This window comes from Macrosteles quadrilineatus, unplaced genomic scaffold (genome assembly GCF_028750875.1).
Source record: "Macrosteles quadrilineatus isolate MER2022 unplaced genomic scaffold, UCM_ALF_1.0 Scaffold_7__1_contigs__length_78375512, whole genome shotgun sequence".
Taxonomy (NCBI): Eukaryota; Metazoa; Arthropoda; class Insecta; order Hemiptera; family Cicadellidae; genus Macrosteles; species Macrosteles quadrilineatus.
This window is the reverse complement of record NW_026542600.1, coordinates 4,415,976-4,441,484: the sequence shown is the minus strand read 5'-3', so window position 1 is coordinate 4,441,484 and position 25,509 is coordinate 4,415,976. Positions and strand designations below refer to the sequence as shown.

General features: G+C 35.4%; 2 protein-coding genes across 2 annotated transcripts; both read right to left on the bottom strand.

Moving 5' to 3' along the window:
- Window positions 1–4,658: 4,658 nt before the first annotated feature.
- Window positions 4,659–5,855, bottom strand: LOC128998125 (uncharacterized). The gene has a single exon (XM_054424124.1). The coding sequence runs from the start codon at window positions 5,853–5,855 to the stop codon at window positions 4,659–4,661; it is 1,197 nt and encodes a 398-aa protein (XP_054280099.1).
- A 6,641-nt stretch (window positions 5,856–12,496) lies between these two features.
- On the bottom strand, window positions 12,497–14,416 carry LOC128998123 (uncharacterized). The gene has a single exon (XM_054424122.1). The coding sequence runs from the start codon at window positions 14,414–14,416 to the stop codon at window positions 12,497–12,499; it is 1,920 nt and encodes a 639-aa protein (XP_054280097.1).
- Between the last annotated feature and the right edge of the window lie 11,093 nt (window positions 14,417–25,509).

Genomic DNA, 25,509 nt, shown 5'->3' with positions numbered 1-25,509 from the left:
TTCATACATTATGTTTAAAGAAGGGGAAATATTGAATAATTATTATCATAGTAAATATCATTTTTGTAAAAATATAACTATTGCTAGTCCATTGAAGCAATATCTTGATAAACCATAGTTAAATATTTTTTGAATAAATACATACTCATTATTTGGATAAATATAGTCAGTTTGATAATATAAATCAATACTCTATGTAAAATAAATTGCATTATTATTAAATACATACGCTCGAGGCTGGACCTCGAAAGTGAGGCATGAGCCTATCTAGGCTTTGACGAACTCTCGTCCAAGCCTGATGATACTCAGCTTCAATTGAGTCTAGCGTCTCAGTCAACAACAGAGTTCGGCGTGCCTTCATTAGCATCTGCTGTGTAACATCCCTGTCCTCCCTTTCTATGTCGGTTGCATCGTCTTCTTCGCTGGAGATCTCCTCGACCATGTCAAGGTTCTCTTCTGGTGCAAAGAGATCCCTGTCGTCTGAGGACTGCTGAGGAGCAGGAGGCTACATAAAAATAGTCAAAAATAATGTTTGCAATATAGATCTGATTTAAAAAAATTTTCTTTATAAAATCTAACTTATGTTTTTTGATAGCTTTTAGATTTTCAGTAAAGAGTAAACCCATTTATATATGAACGTACTAGTGATTATGTTATAATAAAAAAAAACAGGTTATGGTTAATGGAGAATCTTTAATAGTGAATAGTGTATATTTATAACATTGTTAATAACTTGTTGCAAAGGTTAATAAGTAAGCGTATTAGGAGAATTAGTAAACAGGTAGTTTTTAAAATATTGTAAAATCACATACCTGATTCGGGGGTCGGATAGCGACACAGCAGGTCGCTACGAAGAGTATGTAGAAGAGCATAGCTGCAGAAGTTAGCTTGAACATGTTGAAGCGACTGAGGCTTGCAATGATTGCGGGCGTATTAAATAGTGCTGGCTTCTTGACGTCAAGGCTCTACAAGGTCAGGCGTGTCCCGCCATTCTGAGACAAGGCATAGTTATTATGTAAGGGGCCTCACTTATGGAGATAGCTAGCAAAAGACAAAGCGCTATCTCCTATTTATATTTTTGACCCAAGTTTCCACACCACCTATGAGGTAGGGTCCTGGCGCGTTCTTTTTTTGTTTACCCAGAGGCTTCCCCTGGAGGCCTAACCCTCTGGAGTCAAAAGGGACTAACATATGCTTTGACCAACCTTAGTTACATTAATATTACCACAATCCCCAGAGTTAAATTACATTAAGTAGTTTTCAGTTGTAAAAATGCTGTGTAAATGTTTGCTCATACTCTCACACACTCATACTAGAGTTGTCACAAAGAAAACACATTTCACGGTTTTACAGGGGCTTATTCCCAACTTTGTTTACTGTCACAGTTAACCTAAAACGGATGACTTCACCTTTTTTTTTTGTAACACATTAAACCAGGGGGAACATATCACGTTTTATGCTTTTTACAGCAACCCTGTGAGTAATAGTGTTGGTTTGGTCTGAGGAAAACATATTACGTTTTATGCTTTTTAAGGCAACCTCTCCGTATAGGATTTTACAACTGTTGACAGAATGACAGACTTTTTGGTTTTCAAAACTCACACACACACACAACTCACACAGTAATTTTACACCTGAAAAGTATATTTACATCAATAGAAATCATATTTACAATAGAGCTAATCTAACTTTTTTTTTTACTTTTTATTTTTCTTAGTAATAACGAGAATGTATTCATCGTTGTTTCCATGAACCTTTTTCAATTCAGAAATGAAACTAACGTGATCACAAAGAAATTTCCCACTTACTACCTGGTACAAAGCAATGTTAGTCCAATCGACTTTATCTGCAAAATCATGAATGAATGATTCGGATAGGGTTTGATTTTCACTGATAATGGACCAACATTCGGCAGAGAAATACGATGCAAACTCTCTGAGAATTTTCTCATCGATTTGGCACCTTTTTAAAAGTATGTGCCAGTTAATTCTGTGAAAATACATTCTAAGCAATTCAATATCAAAATTATAATGAGTTGACAGTAAATCCCAGTTGAGAAATCCGGCAAATCTCATTATAATTTTATCATTTAAAACACCTACCGGCTCTTTTGGTTCGGAGGAGAGAATATCCCAAGCGTTTGTGTCCATCTTGTTTGGTGGCTGATGAAATAATGAATTTAGTTTCCGAATTTTAATCTGTAAAATGTTTTGGCACTGCGCAGAGCACATTTACCCCCACTATTGTGCTGAGGTAAAAGACAAGTTATCTGTAAGTTTGAAGAAGAAGAATTCGTATACGATTCTTCGATAGCTTCAACATTGACATGAAACTCTTTAAGAAATTTCGCTTTTTCACTACCTTTGGTGTAAAGTGTAGCAAATGGTTTACAAAGAGTTCGGATTAACTCTTCATCGTATGGTATACCTTGAGTATCCCATTTTATGAAGTGAAAATGCCTCGTTAACCACCTGGCTGATCGCAACATTTTATTATTTAAAAATGATTCGTTAAAAGGAGCATCAAAAACTAAATGTGTGTGAAAATGTTTACTTACTATAGCAAACTCTTTGATTATAAAACGATTTTGATTATCTTTGAACCCGTGAAATTCAACTATTGCTGACAGTCCCTTAGTTTTATTATCGTCCTCGCTCTTCTCCTGCTTTTGTTGTTGCTGCTGCTGCTGCTGCTCTACTGATCCCATATTAACCACTTCTTGAAAAACAAAACTTCGTCAACTAATTTATTTACAAAATGTGTAGGCAAACCTGTGGGTGGAATAGCGTCGTCCTCCTCCTGTGAGATCAAAACGCGGTCTATGAACATTCGAATCAGTTCTTCGTTGGTAAATAGCTCGACAAGGTATTTTTTGATTTCGTGGAGACTGCGCACGAACTGATCCCACTCATCACGGTTTAAGAGAACCACTCGTTCTTTATCGTGGATGGACACATAGAGATTACCAAACACCTTTCTTACTTTCAATGTGTATCCCCCTTCATTAGTCGTGACACTGTAACCTTTTTTAGTTTCATCAGTCAACGAGGATGTTATTTCATCAAAATGAACGGCTAAATCGTTAAAAGCACTATAGGGCCAAAAGATGTAGCTTTTCCCGGTTTTAAATAATACTCCTACAGTACGCATTAAACTTTCAAAATATCCGACTACTATGAATTTAGAACAGTCCTTGTCCAAATAGAAAATACTTTTTAAAAATATCTCTCTTATGGTGCTACGAGGAAGGGGCACCTTTGTGTTCTTCATTCTGGGTTTTTTCGCGGTCATTACCTCGATCTGACCTGTGGTCTCCTCCACCTCCTCCTCCTCCTCTGCTGGCTGTTGTGTTGAAAGAATAGTTGCTTTCTCGAACTCCATGGCTCACAGACTGATCCACGAATGAATTTATTTTTACAATTATACAATTCCTACATAATGTACCCCCCCCCCCCCTATTGTCTATTCGTTGTGATCATCATCATCATCATCATATTCACAATCATCGTCACCATCTTCATCATCTATTGCAGACATAGACCCGTCACTATCGGTAAACTGTAAAGACTCGGTATCCGAACAACTATCACTTTTGTACCAATCATTTTCCGATCCCCTGTTGATATTTTGACTAAAGATAGAGTACCGATTTACCAAATGGTACTTTAAACACCCGTACTTGTAAACGTTGAGTGGTGACTTTTTACTAGTATCCGTGTACATCACACGTCTCGGGTTATATGGTATTTCAGCTGTATAACTACTGTAAAATCTCAAACCGATTCCTTTATATTCAAACATTTCGTTTACAATATTTTCCAACTCCTTTTCAGTGTACTCTTGTTTTAGTTGAGAGCGTGTAATGAATTCGATTGTTAAAAAATGAACATCTGACAAGTCGATAAAGTTTACAGGTTCTCTTCCGTTAATTTTATGTTTTTTTATCAAAACCATGTCCTCGTCAAAAAGATTTAAATTTATAAACGCGAGCGTGTCATGTTTTTCAATATTTTCACTTACCTCTGGATTTCCCTCCTGCGCGATCTTTTGGTCTTCAACACTCTTTGGCGTCTCCATGGCGACTGAATCGAAACACCACGTCTTTTTCATTTTGATTCACCATCGAGTGTATTTCGTCGAGTATTTGCAAAGCGCGACAGCGGTACATACCCGCTAAGCAACATTTACAAGTATCTACTACATCAATTCCGGTTTCGTTTGTTTGTACACTTTCAACGCATTCCTTGTAATGTGAAAACTCGTCAGGTCCGGCGGCGGTGTCCACTCTTTCTGTTAGATTGTGACGAACAATATGATCGTCGAGACGATTTAAAAATTTCAACACTTTGAGTCTCTTTCTTAAAAGTTTCTCGTTCTCGACCGTCATAAATGCCGGATGGTTTTCTATATCTCGTTTGGCGTCCATGTCTCGGTAATTTTGCAAAATTATCCCGTCAAGATCAGAGGTCTGCGAGCGATTAATATTTTCAGCTTAGTTTCCTCAATTACAAGGCGACGACAGCACAAGGTGATCACGTGTCTGCGTGGCGCGCCTAGACCTTGGCCGGCCCTCGAACCCGGACCTCGGCCCTCGACCTCGGCCCTCGACCTCGGCCCTCGACCCCGGACCGGATAACCAGTTGGCCTTGGGCGGCGTCTCAGACGGAGATCTTTCGCACGTCGCCGGTAAGTGGCGTGTAAGTGTAATGGCAATCGTGAATGATGAGGCAATATCCCCAAGTGTTGGCGGGAAACTTTTTGTTAGTTTGAATGTCCAACTTAACTTCGACAGGGCCTGTCTTCATGGAATCGTTTTGTTTCGAACAATCGATTATGTAAATTGGACATTTTTTTGTATAATCTGTAAAGTTTAATATCGGTGAGCCTACTCTACCGTAATAAGAACTTTGAAAATTTGCGTAAGCGTCGTAAAACAACGCCGTATTTGAGAGTAGAGCGTCATAAGGGTAGTATATCGAATTTAGGTACACTTTTATATCTTTTACGTCACAAGAATCGAATTGTGACATATCCTTGGTGATGTCGTTTTTCCTACCTGTTTGAAAGCCGACAATTATGTACCTCGGTTTTTCCAACTGGTTGGTCGTACGGATAGGCCAGGAAAAGGAATCACTGGTCGTAGGTAAATTCGCATACTCATGCATTTCCCACTGTCTGAACGGTATGTGAATGTGTGGGTCTTTCTCGATGTACTTATAAAGTCTGAGTTTTGCCGAATCGTTTACCATCACATGAGGCACACGCCAGTATATCTTTACGATTTCCAATTTTAAAGTACCAGCTTCAGACGTATTAACGGCGTTCAGGTCGGTCGAGGACCTCAATAAAATGAGTTCTTGTTTACTATTGACAATTACCTTTCTATAATCCTCTGCGAATCCTAAAAGAAGTCTAAGCGGTATGGAGTATATAAAGTCTTTAACATTCACTGTCTCACCAGGCCCGAACCAACAGGCGTTCTGTAACACGTTTTTTTCTTCTTCCCGGATGGAAACCAAATTTTTCAAAGTCGTCGTGATTCCCACATTTCTAGTCCTATCGATTTCTTTACCACAGATCTCATAACGAACCTCGTCAAACAAAAATGCGATACCGTTGTTGACTAAATTAACATCTAATGCTGTCGCTCCTGCTGTTTTAGTTGCCTCTACTTTACCGTGAATGACAACGTAACTGTCAAACGGCAAGGTAAGAATATCCTGTTGTAAGATTGGTATTCTGACTTCGTCGTTGTTTCTATAGCTACACGAGACGTATGGTTGATGATTATGATACTCCATACTAGTGACAGAGTCATCGTACATAGCAGCGTTTTCTATCGCTAGCATTGCCATTTTTTAGTACTTTAAAACCGAGAGAACGTAGAAAACGTATATTTTTACAACTTAACTGGTCAGTCTTTCTTGATAAACTGACTTTTTGTGTAGTAGTTATTTCTCTAAATAGTATTCCCATCTCTACGTCTGAGATGGAGTCTAACACATATAGGCTCTCCACGAAAATTAACCAAATTACCGTCCTGGTCTCTTAAAGATACAGACAAGTTGTTTATCGTTTGAGCGATGACAGGCAAGTAAATCACATTCTTTGGAATCTCAATTATTTTATACCCCGGAGGTTCTGCAGGATAAAACTGGTGTATGACATGGCCTTCTATACCGTTTAAAAACGAGCCTCGACTGATATTACACTCAACACGTATGGAATTCACTTTAATTATATTAATTGGCAGGTCTGATGTGTGAGGTGTGTCGGCTTCGTATACACCTGGCTTGAAACCTAACACCTGTGCCAAACTGTCTTTTTCCGAAAAATTAACTTTTTCACTACAACACAATTCTGCTTGTAGAGTGTTATTGTTTGCTTTTAATGAGAAGGTAATATTTTCACCTAATTTAGATTTTATATATTTTTCTATGTCCTCGATCTCATAGCTTCCCTCGGGAATAACGACCTTTTTGTTTTCACCATAGTAAAACTTGTCATTGATATTTGTTTCAATGTTGGGAATTGAGTTGTAAGTTGTTAAATCGACCAGACCAAGCTCCCAATCCCCGGTACTTACATCTATTGGATATGCTAGTTCATGTGACAAAACGCTAGATGTTCCCGTGAGACAAAACATTACTAGAAAGAAACCTTAAGCACAAGTGTCCGCAAATAACTGAATCGTAATTTTGTTCTCTTTTGTAATTATAGTAAATTGTGCAATTTCCAAAATACCTCAAGAGCTCTGGTGGTGGTTTCAAACTACCAAAACTGTCATAATAATACACTCTGTTGTCTAATTTTCTAAAACATACCCAATGAGTACCACCACCGCTTCCAGAATCCAGGTTTACTATTACTGATTCATATTTTTTAGGATTTGAAGGTAGCATATCTCTCATATACACTCCTCTGAAGTTTGGTATTTTAAGTAATTTTGCATATTTCTCCAACTCGTAGTTTGTTAGTGGTTTCACCGGGATTTTGATGTTTTTTTTTTCCTTGTAGTGCGTTTCTTTTTCTTGCCCGATCCTTGAACCTTTCTGTACGGTCTCAAGTATAACCCTTTACCTTTACTACTCTTGCGTTTTGGGGCTCGTTTCTTCTTGCGTCCTCCGCCGAATTTTGTTTTGGCTTTCATAGCTGTTGTAACTGTCCAGGCAGCTGCTTTTTCCACTAGAGACGAATCTGGGGCTTTGAATCTCTGCCAAGCCCGTTCAGCCAATTCTTGATCCGCACGTTTCCTGTTCTCTGAATCCTTATATCTAGAGTAGGCTATGTCGTGCGCCTTACAAGCCTGATCTAATTTATTTATTCCTGGGTCCCCTCTGGCCAACCTTTTGGCTAGTTTAGTTCCAGGTCCACAATATTGATATCCTCCCGGTATATGAAGTTCGATTGGTAATAAGTCGATAGCTTTATTAAGAACCGAAGAAACTATACCTCCTCCTTGAACGGTTGTTTGTTTACATCTGAATCTCTTAGTTTTGGATTCTGACATTTTAAGTTGTTCACTTTATTTAAGTAGAAGGTCTATTCAGTTCCTCGTCGATGAAAAGATCGTAGCTATTGGGTGGGAGAGGACGGACTTCTTCTTCTGCTCCACTCTTTTTTGCTACTGAATGATCGGCAAACAAAACCTCCCAATTTATGAAATCTTTTTCACCTCCTATCGGTATTGTAGCAGACCTACCGGTTTCCTTTTTATTTATATAATTATACAGTAAAACTCCGAATTTTCTCAAGTTTTTATCATGGTAGTCTTTATTACTAGCTATTAAGCCCTCACATTTTGCAAGTCTTTCTTTAAATAATCTCAGATCCTCACGAAGTATTTCTAAGCTAGCAGTCAATGCTGAATGTTCCTTTAAACAAATGTTTTCTACAAAACGTTTTGTTGCAGCATCTCTTGGATGTCTAGGAACGCCTAAGTTATTTATTTGTTTTTTACCAGCGTCAAACTCAGCAGAGTCCTCACCCCGTGTCAAACACATTCGTTTTAAAGTCTGTAGATTAATAGCATCTTTTCCCTCAAGAGCGTCATCTACATTTCTCATCCTTTTAGACCCAAAATTAAAACCTCCACTCTCCAGTGGGATAAGTCTTGAATCCACATATAATTTGGACACCGCATCAAGTGATTCTACAGCCTCCCCAATGTTAGTTAGTCGCTTGCTCTTTATATCGTAGTGCCCATCAGCTGTCATATCAAATCCATCGCCTTTAGGTCCTTTGACATTTTTTTCCGAGGACTTTGAGCTGCGTCCAAACTTGTCAATCGTCATTTTAACAATGCCTTGAATCTACTATTACCAAAACCCTTTATAAAGCCGGCCTCTTTCAACTCTTCCACAATACTAATAATTTCATTCGCATGCACTTTGTTTCCAGTTTCTGTGGACATAGCTATGTGTTCAAATCGCTCCACCAACTCGTTTGGATCGTCCCAATATAACACATCGTGGTGTTTAGTATTCTTCCACGCCATACCCTTACCACGACTGGGAAATAGTTTTTGGATAATTTTGGTATATTTTTGCCCTCTACTTGATTTAATTTTACCGTTATGCCTGAAACCGTCTCTATGAGCATTTGTATCAAATAGTATACTTTTGTATTTATTTAAATCTTCATTCGTGTATGTATTACTATCTGGTAGTCTTTTGAAAAGTAATTCATAAAGACCTTCAGATGCTCCATAGTTTATACCACCTATTTTTATATTTCCTTCACTATCAAAATCTAATTCTTTTCCACCTACCATCAACTTTTCACCATCTAAAAACTGAGGTCCATAAACGTAGTCTATGGTCTTTTTATTTCCACCAGCATCTCTTAGATACATATCCATATAATGCTGTGTAATGGGATTCTTAAAGTATGTCTCAATAAACTGAGTTGTTGACGCTTGTTGTTGAGGTGTGGACACTAGCTCTGACAAATCTTTACCTTTAGGTGTTGACATGGCATGGGGGGAGAACCTTTCAGTCTCCCCCTCCTCCTCCTCGTCGTCATCAGTAGAATAATAATCTAACGATTGTCCTTTGTCGTCGTCGTACACTTGTTCCTCCTTAATAGTTGGTTGCTCCGTTTTTATATCGGTGACGTTTTGTGGTGTTTTTCTTAGCTCTTGTATGATCGGTTTGTATTGCTTTTCAAGTAATATATCACTTTCTTCAGCCCCTTCTTTGAACATCTTATACTTGTGTTTTATAGCTTTACGCAACTCAATAAGTTTTGCAGTAAGTTGTTTACTCTTAGGTTCCATAGTGAAAACTAAAAGTTTGAGTTTTACTTTGAGAATTTAAGGTAATTCCACCTGTCTAAAGAACATTGCACGCTTTTTGTGTTTTCGTATGAAATGTATTACATCTATTAAGGAGATTCCAAAGCTAAAGTCCAGTCCGTCATAATAATTATGTACTCTAGAATCAAAACGTGGTATCACATACGGTCGTATAAGACTTTTAAATACAAATGTCCGTTTCCAATCATCTCTCCACTGAGGGATTTCTGATACTATATACACATCTTTTTCTACTGTTGCCGTCATGAACCTCTTGAGCGTATCAATTGGTCTGTGTTTGTTGATGTTCTGTAATAAAAATGAGTTCAAGAGCCAAAACTCGCATGGATTTGCTCCTGTAAACCTTTTCCACTGTTCGAGTAATTTTGAATTTGTTACAGAATACACACAATTATTCAAACTGATTCCGAATTTTTCACAATTTAAGGCAACTGTAGGTAAAGCTTCTCTTAAAAAATCTACAGTATACAACCCCTGACAGAGATTATTAACACCACTGTATGGTTTACCCCTAGGTTGAGGAGGGATGCTGTCTGGGACAACATCATAGGCAACATTATAACTTATATTAATATAACACTTTAAAGACATAGCGGTTTGATAAATCTTTAAAGGTGACCTTATCGGTATTGTTCTTTCTGTCAAAACTATACATCTACTAGCATTCGGTATCAAACATCCATATTCTAACATTCTAAACACGACTTGTGAAAAATTAACGCTTCCATGTAGATCTCGCAGGGGTAGGGTCGGTCCAAATATATCAGGAAAAGGTCTGAACCTAGAAATGAGGTTTTGCGGGTTTCTTACCGTACAGTTGTTCATATCTTCATGATACATCACTAATTCCAGTGGAACATTCTTCTTTTGACAACGGTATACAAAGTTTAACCAAGTATCCCTATTATAAGTCCTCTCACTTGCTGAGATCATAAGAAGTATTACAGGTGGTATAATTGTTGAGCTTTTAGGTCTTTTATGCCTCCAACATCTCTTGTTAAACTGGAAACCATGTGGAGGGTTTCTACTACAATAGTTACCGCAAAATTTACCTTTATCTTTGTAAAAATATGTACATAAATTTGATTTAACATTATGAAGCTTTACATCGAAACCCTTTATATCATTGTAAGTATAAATGCGCACCATTAGAATGCCGTTATAAAACTACTAAGACCAATCCTGTATCGTCCATTATATTGATCCTGACTCTTGTCAATGACTAAAAACCCATATTTGTCTTCCCATGCCTTTGCACACAGCTCTTTGAATTTTTCAAAAGACATGTCAGTAGTCACATGATCACCATACACATGTCTCAAATTCATTTCATCTTGTTTAAACAGTATGAGAAAATTACAATTGTCTCTAATGAGCTGTTTTGGTATAGCACTGTATGTTTGTCCTAAATAAAATGTATCAATGTCATTATGCCTACCCATGGTAAAGTAGCTACGAATGTTATTATGTTTTTCACAAGATATATCATCAAATATCATGATAGAATCCGGTTCAGCCTCATTCGGGGGAACGACTAAACTGTTATCGTCGTAAGCAAAATAACCAATTTCCTTAGGCATAGCTTTCTTTAAAAACTCATATTTTGGTTGATAAAGAGATTTTGAAAAAACATAAATGTTTTTAAACCTGACACCGTTTTTATCAAAGATTAAATTAAATAGAATATTTGTTTTCCCTGAAGAGCTAGGTCCGCAAATTATACAACGAATAGAGTTTGGTAATAAATCCCCATGTTTGTTCTTATTTACACATCCTGTACCGATAAACTGGTCAAAGTTCTGCACGGTTAAATGAACATTCTGTTTCTTAAGCCGCATACTAACTGATTACTCAAATGTGCTGACAGTATGATAAATACTTGATAAGGATTTGCTATTTCTTAAAATAACAACGGATCACAGTCGCAGGTCATCAGAATGAACCCAACTATCACTATTTTTATCATGCCCTGCCCAACGAACCAAAAGCTTATTACCCTTTCGTTTCAAAATCTTTTCCACTAAATATACATCTCCAGTCTTGGACTTGCTAATTTCCTCTGTATAAAACCCACCTTTTAATATTTCTCCTTTATGATCTTGCAGAATATAAGTGATTGGTCTAGTTGGTTTGACAGCATGTATTCTAAATACCTCGTTTGTCCAATTTGGTAAATATCCTTTTTTAAACATTCTTTTCGCCTTACTAATTCTAACACTGTCCCCTACTTTAAATTTGTGTACCTTTTTTAGATTTGCTGCTTCATTTATTCTGTTTAATATTTGTTTTTCATGTTTTTTCTTCACATCTTTTGGCTTCATACCAATGGTCCGATGTTTTGTATTATTATAGGAACTAGTAATATGATCTAATATGCTTACCCATTCATAACTTCCTCTTGCTGTAAATAACTTGTACATTTTTGACTTTAAAGTTCGATTTAATCTTTCAACGATACTAGCTTTTAACTCAGAGTATGTATGGTAATGATTAATTTTATACATATTCATAAGTTTATTAACATGTTTATTAAACCACTCTGTACCTTGGTCTGTTTGAAAGTGTTTCATTTTATTTTTAGCTAAAATTGGTTCTAAAGCTTTAGCCACCTCTATACCAGATTTACTTTTTAGTGGTACTGCAAAAGCAAACTTAGAAAAACAATTGATCATAGTCATTATATACTTATAGCCTTTATTAATTTTAGAATATGGTTGCATTTCCACTAAATCTGCTTGATATAAATCATTGAGACTCTTAAGAGTAACTTTACGTCTGAGGTAATTTTTTCTAGCAGGCCTATGTAGTTCATCAGCAATTGCCAGTCTAGCTTCCATTGTGGAAATGACCATATTATTCTGTATTACATAATTTATGTATCATACAGTATCTAATTCAGTGATTCTCATAATGTAGATAAAACTCATACTTGCAAAAAATAAGATTAGTATAAAAAACTTTTCTATTGAATCATTGATATTACAGAATATCATTTTAAAACACTTAACACTACTCTAACATGTAATTACACTCACCAAAATCTCTAAAGATACTAAATAATAATAATTTTGTTTAACTATATTTGACTACAATCACTATTTTTACATTACATTATACACTTGCATCCTAAAACATGACCGTTAAAAATGAATGATAAATTTGTGTGTTCTCATGTCTCGCTTATGGAGTCTTACATTGTTTTTTATATCCATATGGTAAAGTGTCATGATCACCATCGTGTTTTCTCTTAGGACCTGTTATTTTAAAATCCTTTTTCTCCACAATTGTTACCACATCTCTACTCTCTGTTCTTCTAATTCTACTTTCTATAATGGGTACTGATTCACAGGATTCACTTAAAATCATAGCTTTTAGGGATGAAAAGTTCAGTTTTCTACTAGCAGACAAATTTAGGGTGATACCTTTGATTTTACAAACTTCTCTATACTCATTTGTTACAGAGGAATAAACAATATATCCATAGGTTTTAGGACCACCAGAACAAAACTCCACGATAAATGAGCCTGGTCCATAATCTTTAGCTAACTCATCAGTCATGTCCCCTAAGTAGTCTCCAACAGGTATTTTATATAATCCTGGTCTATAGACGTAGATAACCGAATCTGTATCATAATAGCACACTTGGTTTCCTAGTTTCTCAAGGTGTTCATATAGTTTTAGTCTGGCTTGACTTGTAGTGAAAGCTGCTAAGACCACATTGACAGTTCTTAAGCATTCGCCGACTTCTTCTAAATGCTGCCAATTAACAACGACAACTTCTTCATTGATCTCTTTAATTTTATTGACCTGGTCTACTGGACTAACTAGGAGGTTGAACAATTCCTTAGGATCTCTGGTCACTAACGTTTTGGTCTGGTTTTGCCTCTGTCCAAACTTGCCACAAAATGAGTTGAGCATAAGTTTAGAAAGCGAGCGCATCCCTTCATTTTTCTCGATTTTGTTACGTTCTAGTAAAATTCCTTCATGGTCAAAGTAGTCTTTTATATATCGTTCTTTTTCCTCTTCTGTATTACACCAGTCAGGATAACCTGAAGCTTCTTGCTTGGTTTTTAAAAACTTGTCAATAAATTCCGTGAATAAACCTCCATTTTGAAATGTAGCCATTTCATATTGCCACAACTCATATCGCTCTAGAATTGTGTAACCTTTCTCCACAGCTTTTCTTATTTCCATCATAGTCCATGTTCCTACCAAAGCTCTCTCTTCCACTCCATGGTGACACTCTCCGGAAGATGACAAGTTCTCTCCACACACACGACACAAGACAAACATTAATTTATCATTCATTTTCATCGGTAATACAGGATGATAAAGATCTGTAGGTGGTAGAATTTTACACTTAAGAAGTCCTTCAGCTTCCATTCCTCTCTTTAGACATTCTTCATCACCAACAAATATCGTAGGATGTCCTACAGGAAACATACCGTACTTGCAGACCCAAGGATAGAGAGAAAAAATGTCTACATAAAATATCTGTTCTCCTTCTTCTTTCTTACACTTATAGTATGTCTTAGAGTTTCCAGTTCGGCCTCCATAAAAAGCATCCCTCGGGTTTAGCGGGATTGTGTTTAGAATCGGGATATTGATAAGATATTGCAATTTATTTTTCTTCTTCAAATCATCAAATTCACACTCCCACATATCTATTACATCAAACTGCTGTCGTATCCTCCCTGTTCTTTCTATAGTTCTTTCATACCGCAAGTGTAAACTGTCTGATAGATCATCTTGAAGAGGTTCTTCTCTTTTATATGGAAAACATTTCGGACATCCATGGAAATAGCAACCATAAAATTCATAAACTATTTCTCCATCAAACCCGTCAACCTTTCCTATGCCTGGAATTTTGAATTCTCTGCTGTTGCCAGCATGTTGAATCCTTACATTTCTTTTGTCCTCTTCCAAAGCCAACCACTGCAGAGCCTTTGCAGATTGGTTATCAGCAAGACGATAACCACCTATAGGAATAATACCTATGGTGTCTGGCTTGAGGAAGTTTCTTCTAAATGCTAAGTTGCAAGCACTTGCTATAGTGACTGCTTCCAAAAATGGATCTACGTTACATTCTTTTAAAAACATCGTCCTAAATTTAATACAGGCTTGAGCTAGGATATCCACGTCTGAAATACAATATTCTAGGATTTCTTTTTGAAAGTCAAAGGTGTAGTTATTTACAACCTGTTCATTATGCCATTCTATAAATTTTTCATACCCTTTTGTAAACATTGAGTCTGGACAGTAATACTTTTTGTCAGGGATAGGTCCGACATAGTTTTGGTGGCTCAAAGTATTGAAAAGATGTGGGAAATATCCCTTCTTTTTTTCAGGGCCAAGATCAAATGATTTTGGGAGGTTTGCTAATGCCATAGGGAAATAGTTAATAGAGTCAATGAATCTTACATTATCAACTTCCATTAGGATGATTTTTGTCCCTCTTGAAATCAATTTTGGACTGTGTTTTGTATCATTGTACACATACTTTAACAGAAATTGAAAATCAAAGCCCTGCCCATTGTGCGCAATTACACACACCGATTTGAATTTCTTTCTTGCCTCCATTACATAGTTCATGAACATTTCTACAGGATTCACATTGAACACTCTTTGACGAATCATACAGTTTTCACAGTGAATGTCATCATCATCATTTGATATACATTGCCAGCAATACTGTTGGCTAACACAAAGATTTACAACATGAAGTTTTTTCTCTGGATCATCTTGAATATTTTCATCTTGACGAGTTTCAAAGTCAAAAAATATAAATAAAAAGCTCTTTGCATTAGGTCTACTTGAATCCACTCTCATAAAACATTTGTGGTTTGGATCAGTATATTTTAAACAGACTTTACAAAACTGTTCTCCACACACATGGATCTGTTTTCTACCCTTGGGTCTTACAATCCGGTTACATTCCCCACACTTTTTTACAGATGAACAAATGTTTTTTTGGTGAGCAATAAAACAAGTTTGATTTTTAAAATGACGGTTACAGTCAGGACAAGTAATACCATCATATTCCAGTTTGCAAGGCGGTGAGGTTACCATACAGGCTGAACACAATGATGAACATCTATGTTCATTTTGCTTTTCATACCCAATATGACAAGCCTCACAATAGTATTTACAAGCAAATGCTGATGTTAAACTAGTTATAACATTAAAATGACCTTCGTTGAAAAGGAGGTTGATTTTTAGTTTTGCATCAACATTGTCACCACTAAAATAGGTCTCTCTACCTCTTGTGTTGTAGTTATAAACAGTTATTTTGTATTTTTTTAGATGAGACTGTAACTTTTCTAACTCTCTGATGCCTGCTCCTTCTAAAGGTATTAAAACCCTAGCTTTTGCCAACAATTTTTCAGCTCGCAACGTCTGTCTTTTACCCTTATCCTGTTTGATAGCTTTGTAAAGAGGATCATTTTTAGCGTGAGCCTTTCCAACTACCAAAGCTCGAGCTAAACACAGGTTATCTATGTTTTTAATTGTAACAATTCCAGTTCGACTACGACACTCTTCTGAAAAATTGTTATAGAAACCTGATCTTTTATGACCTCCAGATCCTACAGGTAGACTAACTTTAGTACACTCCACTATAAATGTATCACTAGATGTAACAGACTCTTCATTACTTTGTATAATACCCCCAAATATAGTCCACAAAACATCATCATTTACCTCCTCTGATAGTCTAAAAGCAACGTATCCAGGTTCCTTATTCTTTAAATTCAAACTTTTCAAAGTAAATCCTAAATAATCATTTGCCCCTGTACATTCACGTTTCATTTCCTCTACCAACTGAGCAAAACCACTTTTGATCCAATCAAGTTCATTATAACCAGCCGGCGGTGTATTAAATTTAAAAATGGTTTTTCTTCCGGACATTCTAAATTTTCTAACATACGTATCATGGCTTCTAACGATATGAATAGGTTCCATAGTAAAAACTACAAATATGTACTCACCATCAAACAGCCACTCGTACACTCAAAGGGAAACTAGTGAACAGCTATTGACGCAACATTTGAAACTCGCGCGCTATATGGTGTACGTCACACCCAGTTCTACCACGGGATTGGTCAACCAGAAAGTGCGCCAACTCCCCACTATATAAACGATCGTACCACCACAGTTCACAGTACACGTCTTACTTCAAAGCTACATCGTTCTACTACTACAATCTCTTCAAGCACTTCCACGCAAATTTTACGTAAGTAATTTGAACAAATTTTATTAATATTTCGATCTTTAACTTTAATTTTCTCCTGTCCTTTATATTATTGATATATTATTATTAACTATAAGGTTTTATAAGTACCTTTGAAATTATTTCACCTGTTTCTTTTATTCTTCTTTGAAATCGAACTCTATCTCTAGCCACCATCTCCCAAACTGATTTCCTTTCTTCATCAGGCAATAAGTAGACTTTGGTAATAAGTGGATCAGCAAAACGTACACGTTTTTTATTTATATTTTCCAACATATTGATTAGGTACCAAACAATTTTTAGTTTTATAACCTATACACTACAACTGCTAATACCGATAATTATCATGCTTACACCAAGACTGTCATAAAAGAATTAACTCTTGCTCAGACAGTACTAACTTTTTATCTCTAAAACAAATGGTTAAATACAGAAATGCATTAGTTTGCAAATTGTTACAGAATATGGATAAGATGCTCAGTGAATTGGCTGAATTGGAAAAGTATGAGGGACCTCCAAAATACAGCTGTAAGGAGCTCACTGCTGAAGAAGGATACCCCATAACATCTATGAAGAGAATGGACGGCAAATTTGGACCATCAGTCGTTGCTGAGATAACCTTACCTGATGGTGGAGGACCAGCAATAACATTTCTCCCTCAGCGTTTTGTAACCCATCTCTCAGACGAGCAGATTGAAAATTTTAATAAAGGGGGGTTTCGATTGAAATGTACAGGGATGTCTGGTAGAAGCATTAATTTACTATTTTTTAAATAAAAAGAAACATCATTTGTATACATATATGTTGTAGTTTCATTTCTTAAAACCCAGATAAATCTCAAGTTTGATAAATAATATATATATATATATATATATAACAACTAATTATATTAGCAAAACTAGTGCAGTTAGTAACATATGATGGTAAACAGTTTAGATAACAGTAAAGATGGTATAGAACATTTTGTTGAACATATTATTGCAAATTTGTAATCAACATTGATTGTTTAACCTACGCTAATGAAATAATTAAGTTGGTATCACTATGATAATAACATATAAGTCAAGGCAAATAATATACCAGAAATATTATTATTAGTTTGCTTGAGAGTAGGACTATGAAACATCCAAGTTGGTACAACTATAACAATAACATATTGTATAATCTGAGATGGTCACAAAATACATCAAACAGTGCCAACACACTCTGGTGGAGAAAAGCAGAACCACAATCGATTCAATACAACCATAAACAAAAACAATAGGTTTAGACCAGTCGACCTAGCTATCAACACACTCTAGTGGAGAAGGACGGAACCACGTTTTTCCCAAAACAGACGATATCAGCACACTCTGGTGGAGAAAAGCAGAACCACGATCATCTCGTACCAAAGAAGAAAAAAAAACATCCACGATACCGACCCCGATGCCGGCCCTCGAAGCCGGCCCTCGTATACGACCTCGACACATAGTCCAACATCGAGCGCCATGGCTCAGTGGTTAGCGTTTCGGCTTCTCATGCCGCCGGACCGGGTTCCATCCCAGCTCCCGCCAAACACTTTTTGTCCTACTCCTCCCGCCATCTTTGTGACGTCATCGAGCTCTCGACCAATCAGAACGCGGGGCTCGATGCGGGGGATTTCTACTAATAGGACATCCATATTGTTTATTATTTGTTATTTTACAGAGCACTATACGTTCCCTATTACTATCAAGTTTTTGAATCCTTTCTACAACAACAGTTAACCCCCAAATAAGAACTCGTAATAAGAATTTTTTTTAATTTTTTGTCCTATTTATTTTATTTGTAAAGTAACTACAGTACTTTGACAATAAACATAGTTAAACCATAAACATAGTTCCTCTACGGACCATTCTCTGTATAAGTGGTTTAATAATGTACCCATTAGTTTGCTTAGCATACAAAGCTATTTTTTATCACTATTTAATTACCTAATGGGCGTATAGTAAAATGTTCTTAAACCATATGACAGGCCAATATTCTCAAACCTAATTTCTTCTATACCAAACGAATTAATGAGGAATAAACAGCTGAAATGGTCACAAAATATTTGTTAAGCTTACTTTGTGCATTGTGTAAAGTTTCAGATTTTTGTATATAAGTAGGCAGGTAATGTGAAATAAAACCTCTGAACCACTTCTTGGGACATCCTATACGTGTGTATATTAAGAATTATCATAATTACTTTTAATAAAATGCTTTAGATACTAATAATATCCCAAATTTGGGACTTTCGCAGAAACAGTACTGAGATTTTTACCGACAAGGTACAACGATTTTAAAATTAATGTGTTGTAGTACAAATTGAAGTAAAACATTACTGCAGCTATTTTGGATGCCAAACTACATGTATAACTAATAAAAACTGCATTTATCTACAGAAATACAAACAGAATAAATTCAAAATTATGTATATTTTATGTTGAATTAATAGTTGTAGCCTATTATTTCATGGAAACACGAGCAATTATGATTTATCAAAGTGCACTTTCATGCTAAAACGTTCTGTAGCTTGATATAACCTAACTGCACAAAGTTTGTTCCAAAGCTTACTTACGTTTTACCAATGAGAAGATTAACAAACTTTATATATTGTTGAGGTGTTTTAATGTCAGATCTAGGACTAAGAGGTTTTCAGTGTTCACTTTGACAATATAAAATGTTTGGTAACAGACATGAATGATACATAATATAGCAATAACGTTCATTATAATTAGTGTCTGTAGTCCTAGTGGAACAGCTAGGTTCCCTCGTATATATTTTACGATTATTTACTGACAAACTCGAATCGATTGGTTTAAACTTATCATTAAAGGTTCAAACAGTTTTCCAAACTAAATCACCATACATGATGTGTCAACCTAAATTAAACGAGCGTTATTTGTAATTAGAAGAGCCTCACTAATCTCAAATTACAGTAATAGTCCTCTCCTATAGTTAGAGGATGTTGTAAAATATGCTGCGAATTCAACAAATAAATGACAAGATAAACAAGTATAAGTATGAACAAGTATAAAAAGAAATGTTTTGTAAACAGTTTTGCTAATTGCATAATTTGTAAATAGATTGTTAAATATAGTAAATTTTAGTTTTTTTTTCTTAGCTATTCCCTAATGTTACATCATGACTCACAAAATAAATTAGTACAATATACTTCGAGCATTATTGTTAAAAAACATTTACCCATTGTTATAAAGATAATGGCACATTAATAGTAATTAAAAATCTGTGTGCATTACGTATTCCTATTGATATAAATAATCCTTTATCGTAATAAATAAATATTTGTACAAATAATAAAATTAAAAATAAAACAAAATAACACTACATACACATAACATATCAAACGCAATAATTATAAATTTAAAAAAACATACGAATTAGTGTCCGTCCTAAGTGTCAATATTTTTAAAACATTCGTGTTTTTAATAACAATAACAATTGTGACTGTATAAGACAAGTAGGAGGCGTGTAACATTCACTGTTATTATGTAATTTTGTGGTTAAAAGTTTAGTAAATTATGTTCCTTAATAGAAGCAATTACAAGGCAAATCTTAGTTTGACGCAAAGATATAACTAGTAAAGTTTAAGACCTCATATAAGATAAAGTTAAAGCATTTACGTTTGAGTGATTCAAATGGTAAAGTCGTTTGCGGTTTAGTGAGTGTGAAACAACGATTTGAGTTTAATCGAATGGAAACTTAAGTTCTCTTAAATGATTTGCCAATTTCTGAGACCGAGAGTATGATCTAAGGCTGATCTTAAGACGTTATAATACACTCATGTTAAAGAATGTATGGATACATTTCGAAATGTATAAAGTAATTTGTGTATAAATATAGGCTTTGGGATTTAGGATGTCTACATTTATGATAAGACAAATATTCGTATGCTAACTTGAAAAAAATTGTAAAACGGCTTTGGTATAACATGCATAAATAACACTATTGGTCACAAAGTAGCCTCTTACAGGTTTACACATTTCAATAAAAACATTTCAAACCCTGACGAAGATAGTCTTCCCCTCATAGTATTATCCTTTTATCCATCAATACAGGTCACAATAAGGTCACTCTTGGTTTTGGCGTTTAGTTCAAGTTATTATTTTTTATTTAATAAAATGTTTAACCACGCAATCTCCCCGAAATTATGTACATATTATATACGTACAGAGTGATAATTAAGTCTTAGGACGACTTTATAACTTTAAAACGAAAAGAGATGTCACAACCAAATTTGACAGAGCACTCCTGGTAATAGTAGGCTACCTTTTTGTGGCGATTGGATGTCACACGCTATAAGGTACGCTAGTTGCAAATTCAATGAATCTTTGAACATCTTGTCATTTTTTAATCGATTGTCCATTCGATGGCCGAATTGTGTCAATTATTGTTTTTTGCTTTAATTTAGCTTTAATTTTAACCTTTAATTTGATGCACATATCAAATTATGCTTAACTTTGAGATTTTCAACATACTCCTTATGGGCAGTCCCCCATAAGTGACATCTAATCACCATGTAATCATAAAAGTAGCTTACCATTACCAGTAATGATATGACAAATTTTGTTGCATATTTTTTGTTTTAAGTTATAAAATCGTTTCAAGACTTAATTGTCACCCTGCGTATGGGTGTAATATATATATTAATTTCTTTAAAAACTCACGCACTTTGTTCAAGCCGAAAATTAAACAGAAATAAGTACTTAAGGACTGTTCACACCGGCGTAGCCAGACGTATTAATACTTTTTCGGAATACGTAGCTGACGTAGCTCTTAATGTAATTCATAGAGAGTGTTCACACCGGCGTATTAATACGTGAGCTACGGAAGCTACGGCGCTGCCGCTACGCCGGCTAGCTACGCGTAGCTCGCATCGCCGAATACGCGCATGCGCACTAGCACACCGGACTGTCACCGCCACCCTCCCTCCACCTTATAATAAATTTATTTAAGCGGTAAATGTTGGATTATAACACAAAAATTAAGAATCACTTTAAAAAATCATTAAATCACTATAACAGGTTTATACTCAATGCTATAACATAACAACCAAGAAAACTTTATATGATCAATATAATAATACTTCATCATACGAGTACCTAATGTTCACTAACATTTTGCTTGTAAATCTCCTTATCAAAAAAGTCTCTCTATGGCTTATTATGGTTCATATTGTGGGCTGATATTTATGAAACATTAATGAATTATTTTTAGACATAGGCCTACGTCTTACTTACACCATAGAATATTTTATCATGTAATCCATGGATGAGCAAAATTATTGCATGTTTTCTGATAATATTTATTTTATATTATAATATATCACAAGTTTTATAGTCTACTACTGTATATACGGCCTAAAATTAGAGTGAAACATGTTTATCAACATTAACTCATTAATCAACAGACTTTTCAGGGTATACTATAAAAGCAGCAATTGAACCGTGACAATCTTAACTGAAATCCATAAAACGCTAATAAAAATAAACAATAAAATTACAAAAAAAATATTATAATAAAATAAACCAACAACAGCCGGCTCACCGGCTACGTAGCCGTCAGACGTAGCTGCGGTGTGAACAGTGCACGGTCAACGTATTAATACACCGAATACGTCTGCAGACGTCGGGCTACGCCGGTGTGAACAGGCCTTTAGGCACCAGAATGCTTAAACATACCAAACAGAGAAACAGTGAAACAAATGATTAAACAAGTAAATAAAGTAACGAGTTAGGAATGAAGAATACACTAGATAACACACCGATCGGATCAGAACTCCTGACATTTTAAATTTATTTTAACAAGGATATTTGATTTACTCTCTTCCTACACAACTCTCTTTCCTATAAATCTATATAAAAGCAATTAAAATTAACAAGGTTTAGTTATTAAAGTTCTTACAGAACATTTTCTTCCCATGATAAATAGCAAAAGATCACCATTTAACTTTATACGATAATTTTTATTTCAGAAACGTCAAATATAAAATTCCTTTGGATAGTACAACTTATTTGGAAAATATATTTCTACTTACAAAACGAAACAATAACGTGCTGCCCAATAACCTATATTGATCTCGACTAGATAGTTTGGAGATTTGGCATTTTGTGACATTAATATGGTGTTTTATTGATGTTTAACACAATAAACACAACTCGTTGTGATATCACAAACCAGATATCACGTTACGGATTAAGACATAAAATAAAATCCATAGAGTTATCAGAGAATCAATTATATCTAACGATGGAACCACGTTCGTTGCTGAGCGGTCGAAATCGACCGGTGCCGGCTGCGCGCCAGGTTCTACGCGGTCGAAATCGGCCGTTCCCATGATTAACCTTAAAACAGTCAGTGTGAGTTCAGCCATTGACACGGAACTTAGAAGCCTGTAGCTTAGAATGCGAGCTTTATTTTGGTGTAGATTGGTACTAAAGGGCCTCCCACAAGTTCTTTATCATTCTACTTTCCTCATTATGATCATTTCAAATCAAACAACTCAATGTTTATTACTATTTGTATATATTTTGTGCATAATAATACAGTATTATTATTATGGCAAAAGTATTAGTTATGAATAATTAATTAACAATTAGTTAAATATATCTCCTCTCGTAAGGTTTATTTATTTGCGGTATGGATATAATTATATAAACTGTTTATAGAGTAAGTTTGAATGATTGAACTGTTTAATCATGTAATGGAAATCATATGTAAACGTATTGAAATATTTGACAGTATAATATTTTCTATCATAAAAATGATCATTAAATATCATCATAATTTTTAAAATATAATGTAGTTTATTCGTATTAACTTTTATCAAAAATATAAATGCACTGCCGAGTGATTTATTTTACAATTCTGGGTTTTGTATCGAAACTGTTGAAGGAATGTAATAAAACGTCGCATCAGAATATCTTGAATATTACATGACAAATTGTTGGTATTCGTTTAGGGGTTTCGTTATTTTTTCTTGTTGATTTTAGTTTTTTAGAAAATTTGTATGTTGAAACATTTCCTTACCATTCCATTTTCTTAAGAGGTTGGTAGTAAGTTGGGGAGATGGCCTCTTTTAACCTTGCATTCGCCTGTCCACGTAGACTACAGCAAAGCAAGGTGTGAGCCGGTACAGTACAATGGTGAATGACCAGGATTCGAACCCACGACATCGCCGCCTCGGGCCCGGAGTCAGTGACGCCACCAACTGACCTCATCAATCACCTCATTGCCAAAGTCAGTCACCTCGTCGGCAAAGTCAGTCACCTCGTCGGCAAAGTCAGTCACCTCGTCGGCAAAGTCAGTCACCTCGTCGGCAAAGTCAGTCACCTCGTCGGCAAAGTCAGTCACCTCGTCGGCAAAGTCAGTCACCTCGTCGGCAAAGTCAGTCACCTCGTCGGCAAAGTCAGTCACCTCGTCGGCAAAGTCAGTCACCTCGTTGGCAAAGTTATATTTGAACTAATCGACGTAAGCGATATTGGTAATTATGATTGATTACAAATCATAAGTATTACTAAGCAGAAGAAAATAATGTACTATAAAAAGAAACCTCTATAGTAAAAAGTATAGTAATAAGTATAAAATGAGACCCCCCTATTATACCTCACGATTAATTCTACTTCTGATCAAGATAGAATGAACAGTAAGCTGACATTTGATCTTGTTTGTCTGCACTAAGATTATAACTTGCCTTTGACAAACAAGTTTTGTCCGCAAGTTTGCGCTACGTTTGACAATTTGATCAACAGTCTGTACGCTTCTACGAATCACATTTAGAAGCAGTTGTTAATCTTGCTGTACAGTAGGCCTACTAACGCCTACATCGGATGATTGGTCAATGTTCGTGGAAAAGCTCATCACGAAACTGTCTTTGCCAACAAGAGGAGCGCCAATATACAATAATATTTATTTGAGAAACTAGTGAGGTTTGTATAGTGGAGCCCAGTGTTTAAAAGCAGCAAACTGGATTTTATATCATTTATGTCCATAAACCATCGCTAGTAAATAAAATTCACAAAACCCTATTTTCAACAGTTCGTTGACTTATGACACGGTTCGGATCTATTTCCAGGGAGATTTCTTACAAAATAAAGATAACAAATGAAATTAAAACGGACCAAGTTAAATTTAAAATGTGCACAAGTGAATAAATAATCTATATGTTTATGGATGGAAAATAGTCTAATCCAAACAGTAAGTTTATACTACAGAATATCTACTCTAATTATATATGAAAAGTGAGGGTAAAACTGTGTCAGGCGACGATAGAATAATCAACTAAGACAATATCACCAAATTGCGCTATAGTTGGCTACACCAGGACTATTATTGCTGGTACGAAGTCTCCTTATACTTCATAGCACATGGCTGGGTTAAGTTATGTTTAAATTGACCAACCAAAGGTCAAATAAATTAAACAGTGCAAAAGTATCGTTTTGCTGAAGTTCAATACTTATCGATGGCCTAATTTAATTGGTTCTTGATGAAAAATATTATGATACTGCACTGAAAAAGTATGTACAATAACTTATATTCTCATTTATTCGTCAAATCAATGGTAGGATTTAGATAAAACTTTTAAAGGGGAAATAGTTTTATTATATGGTAAGACACTATACAGAGACACTTGTATTGTAGTAGTGGTGAACCCAGAATATGACCCCACTTTCGGCATTTTTTGGCTCATTTTTAGAGGGCATGGAGACGTTTATAGGGGCACTGGAGACGTTTTAGAGGCTATATGTTGGCATTTTTGCACTTTTTCTATGAGAAAAATTGAGTATATTTTTTTAGCCACTAATTTCAAAAATCCTGATCTTTGCCCATAAATCCATTGTAAAACCTTATTTCTTACTTATTCCCTATATATATATATTCGAAATCAAGCTTAAAAAGCAATTTCTTATATTTATTGACCCATACAAGTGTAAATTTAGAGTAG

Coding starts and splice junctions, on each gene's coding strand:
- LOC128998125 (XM_054424124.1), bottom strand. CDS start 5,855: ATGGCAATGCTAGCGATAGAAAACGCTGCTATGTACGATGACTCTGTC.
- LOC128998123 (XM_054424122.1), bottom strand. CDS start 14,416: ATGTTTTTAAAAGAATGTAACGTAGATCCATTTTTGGAAGCAGTCACT.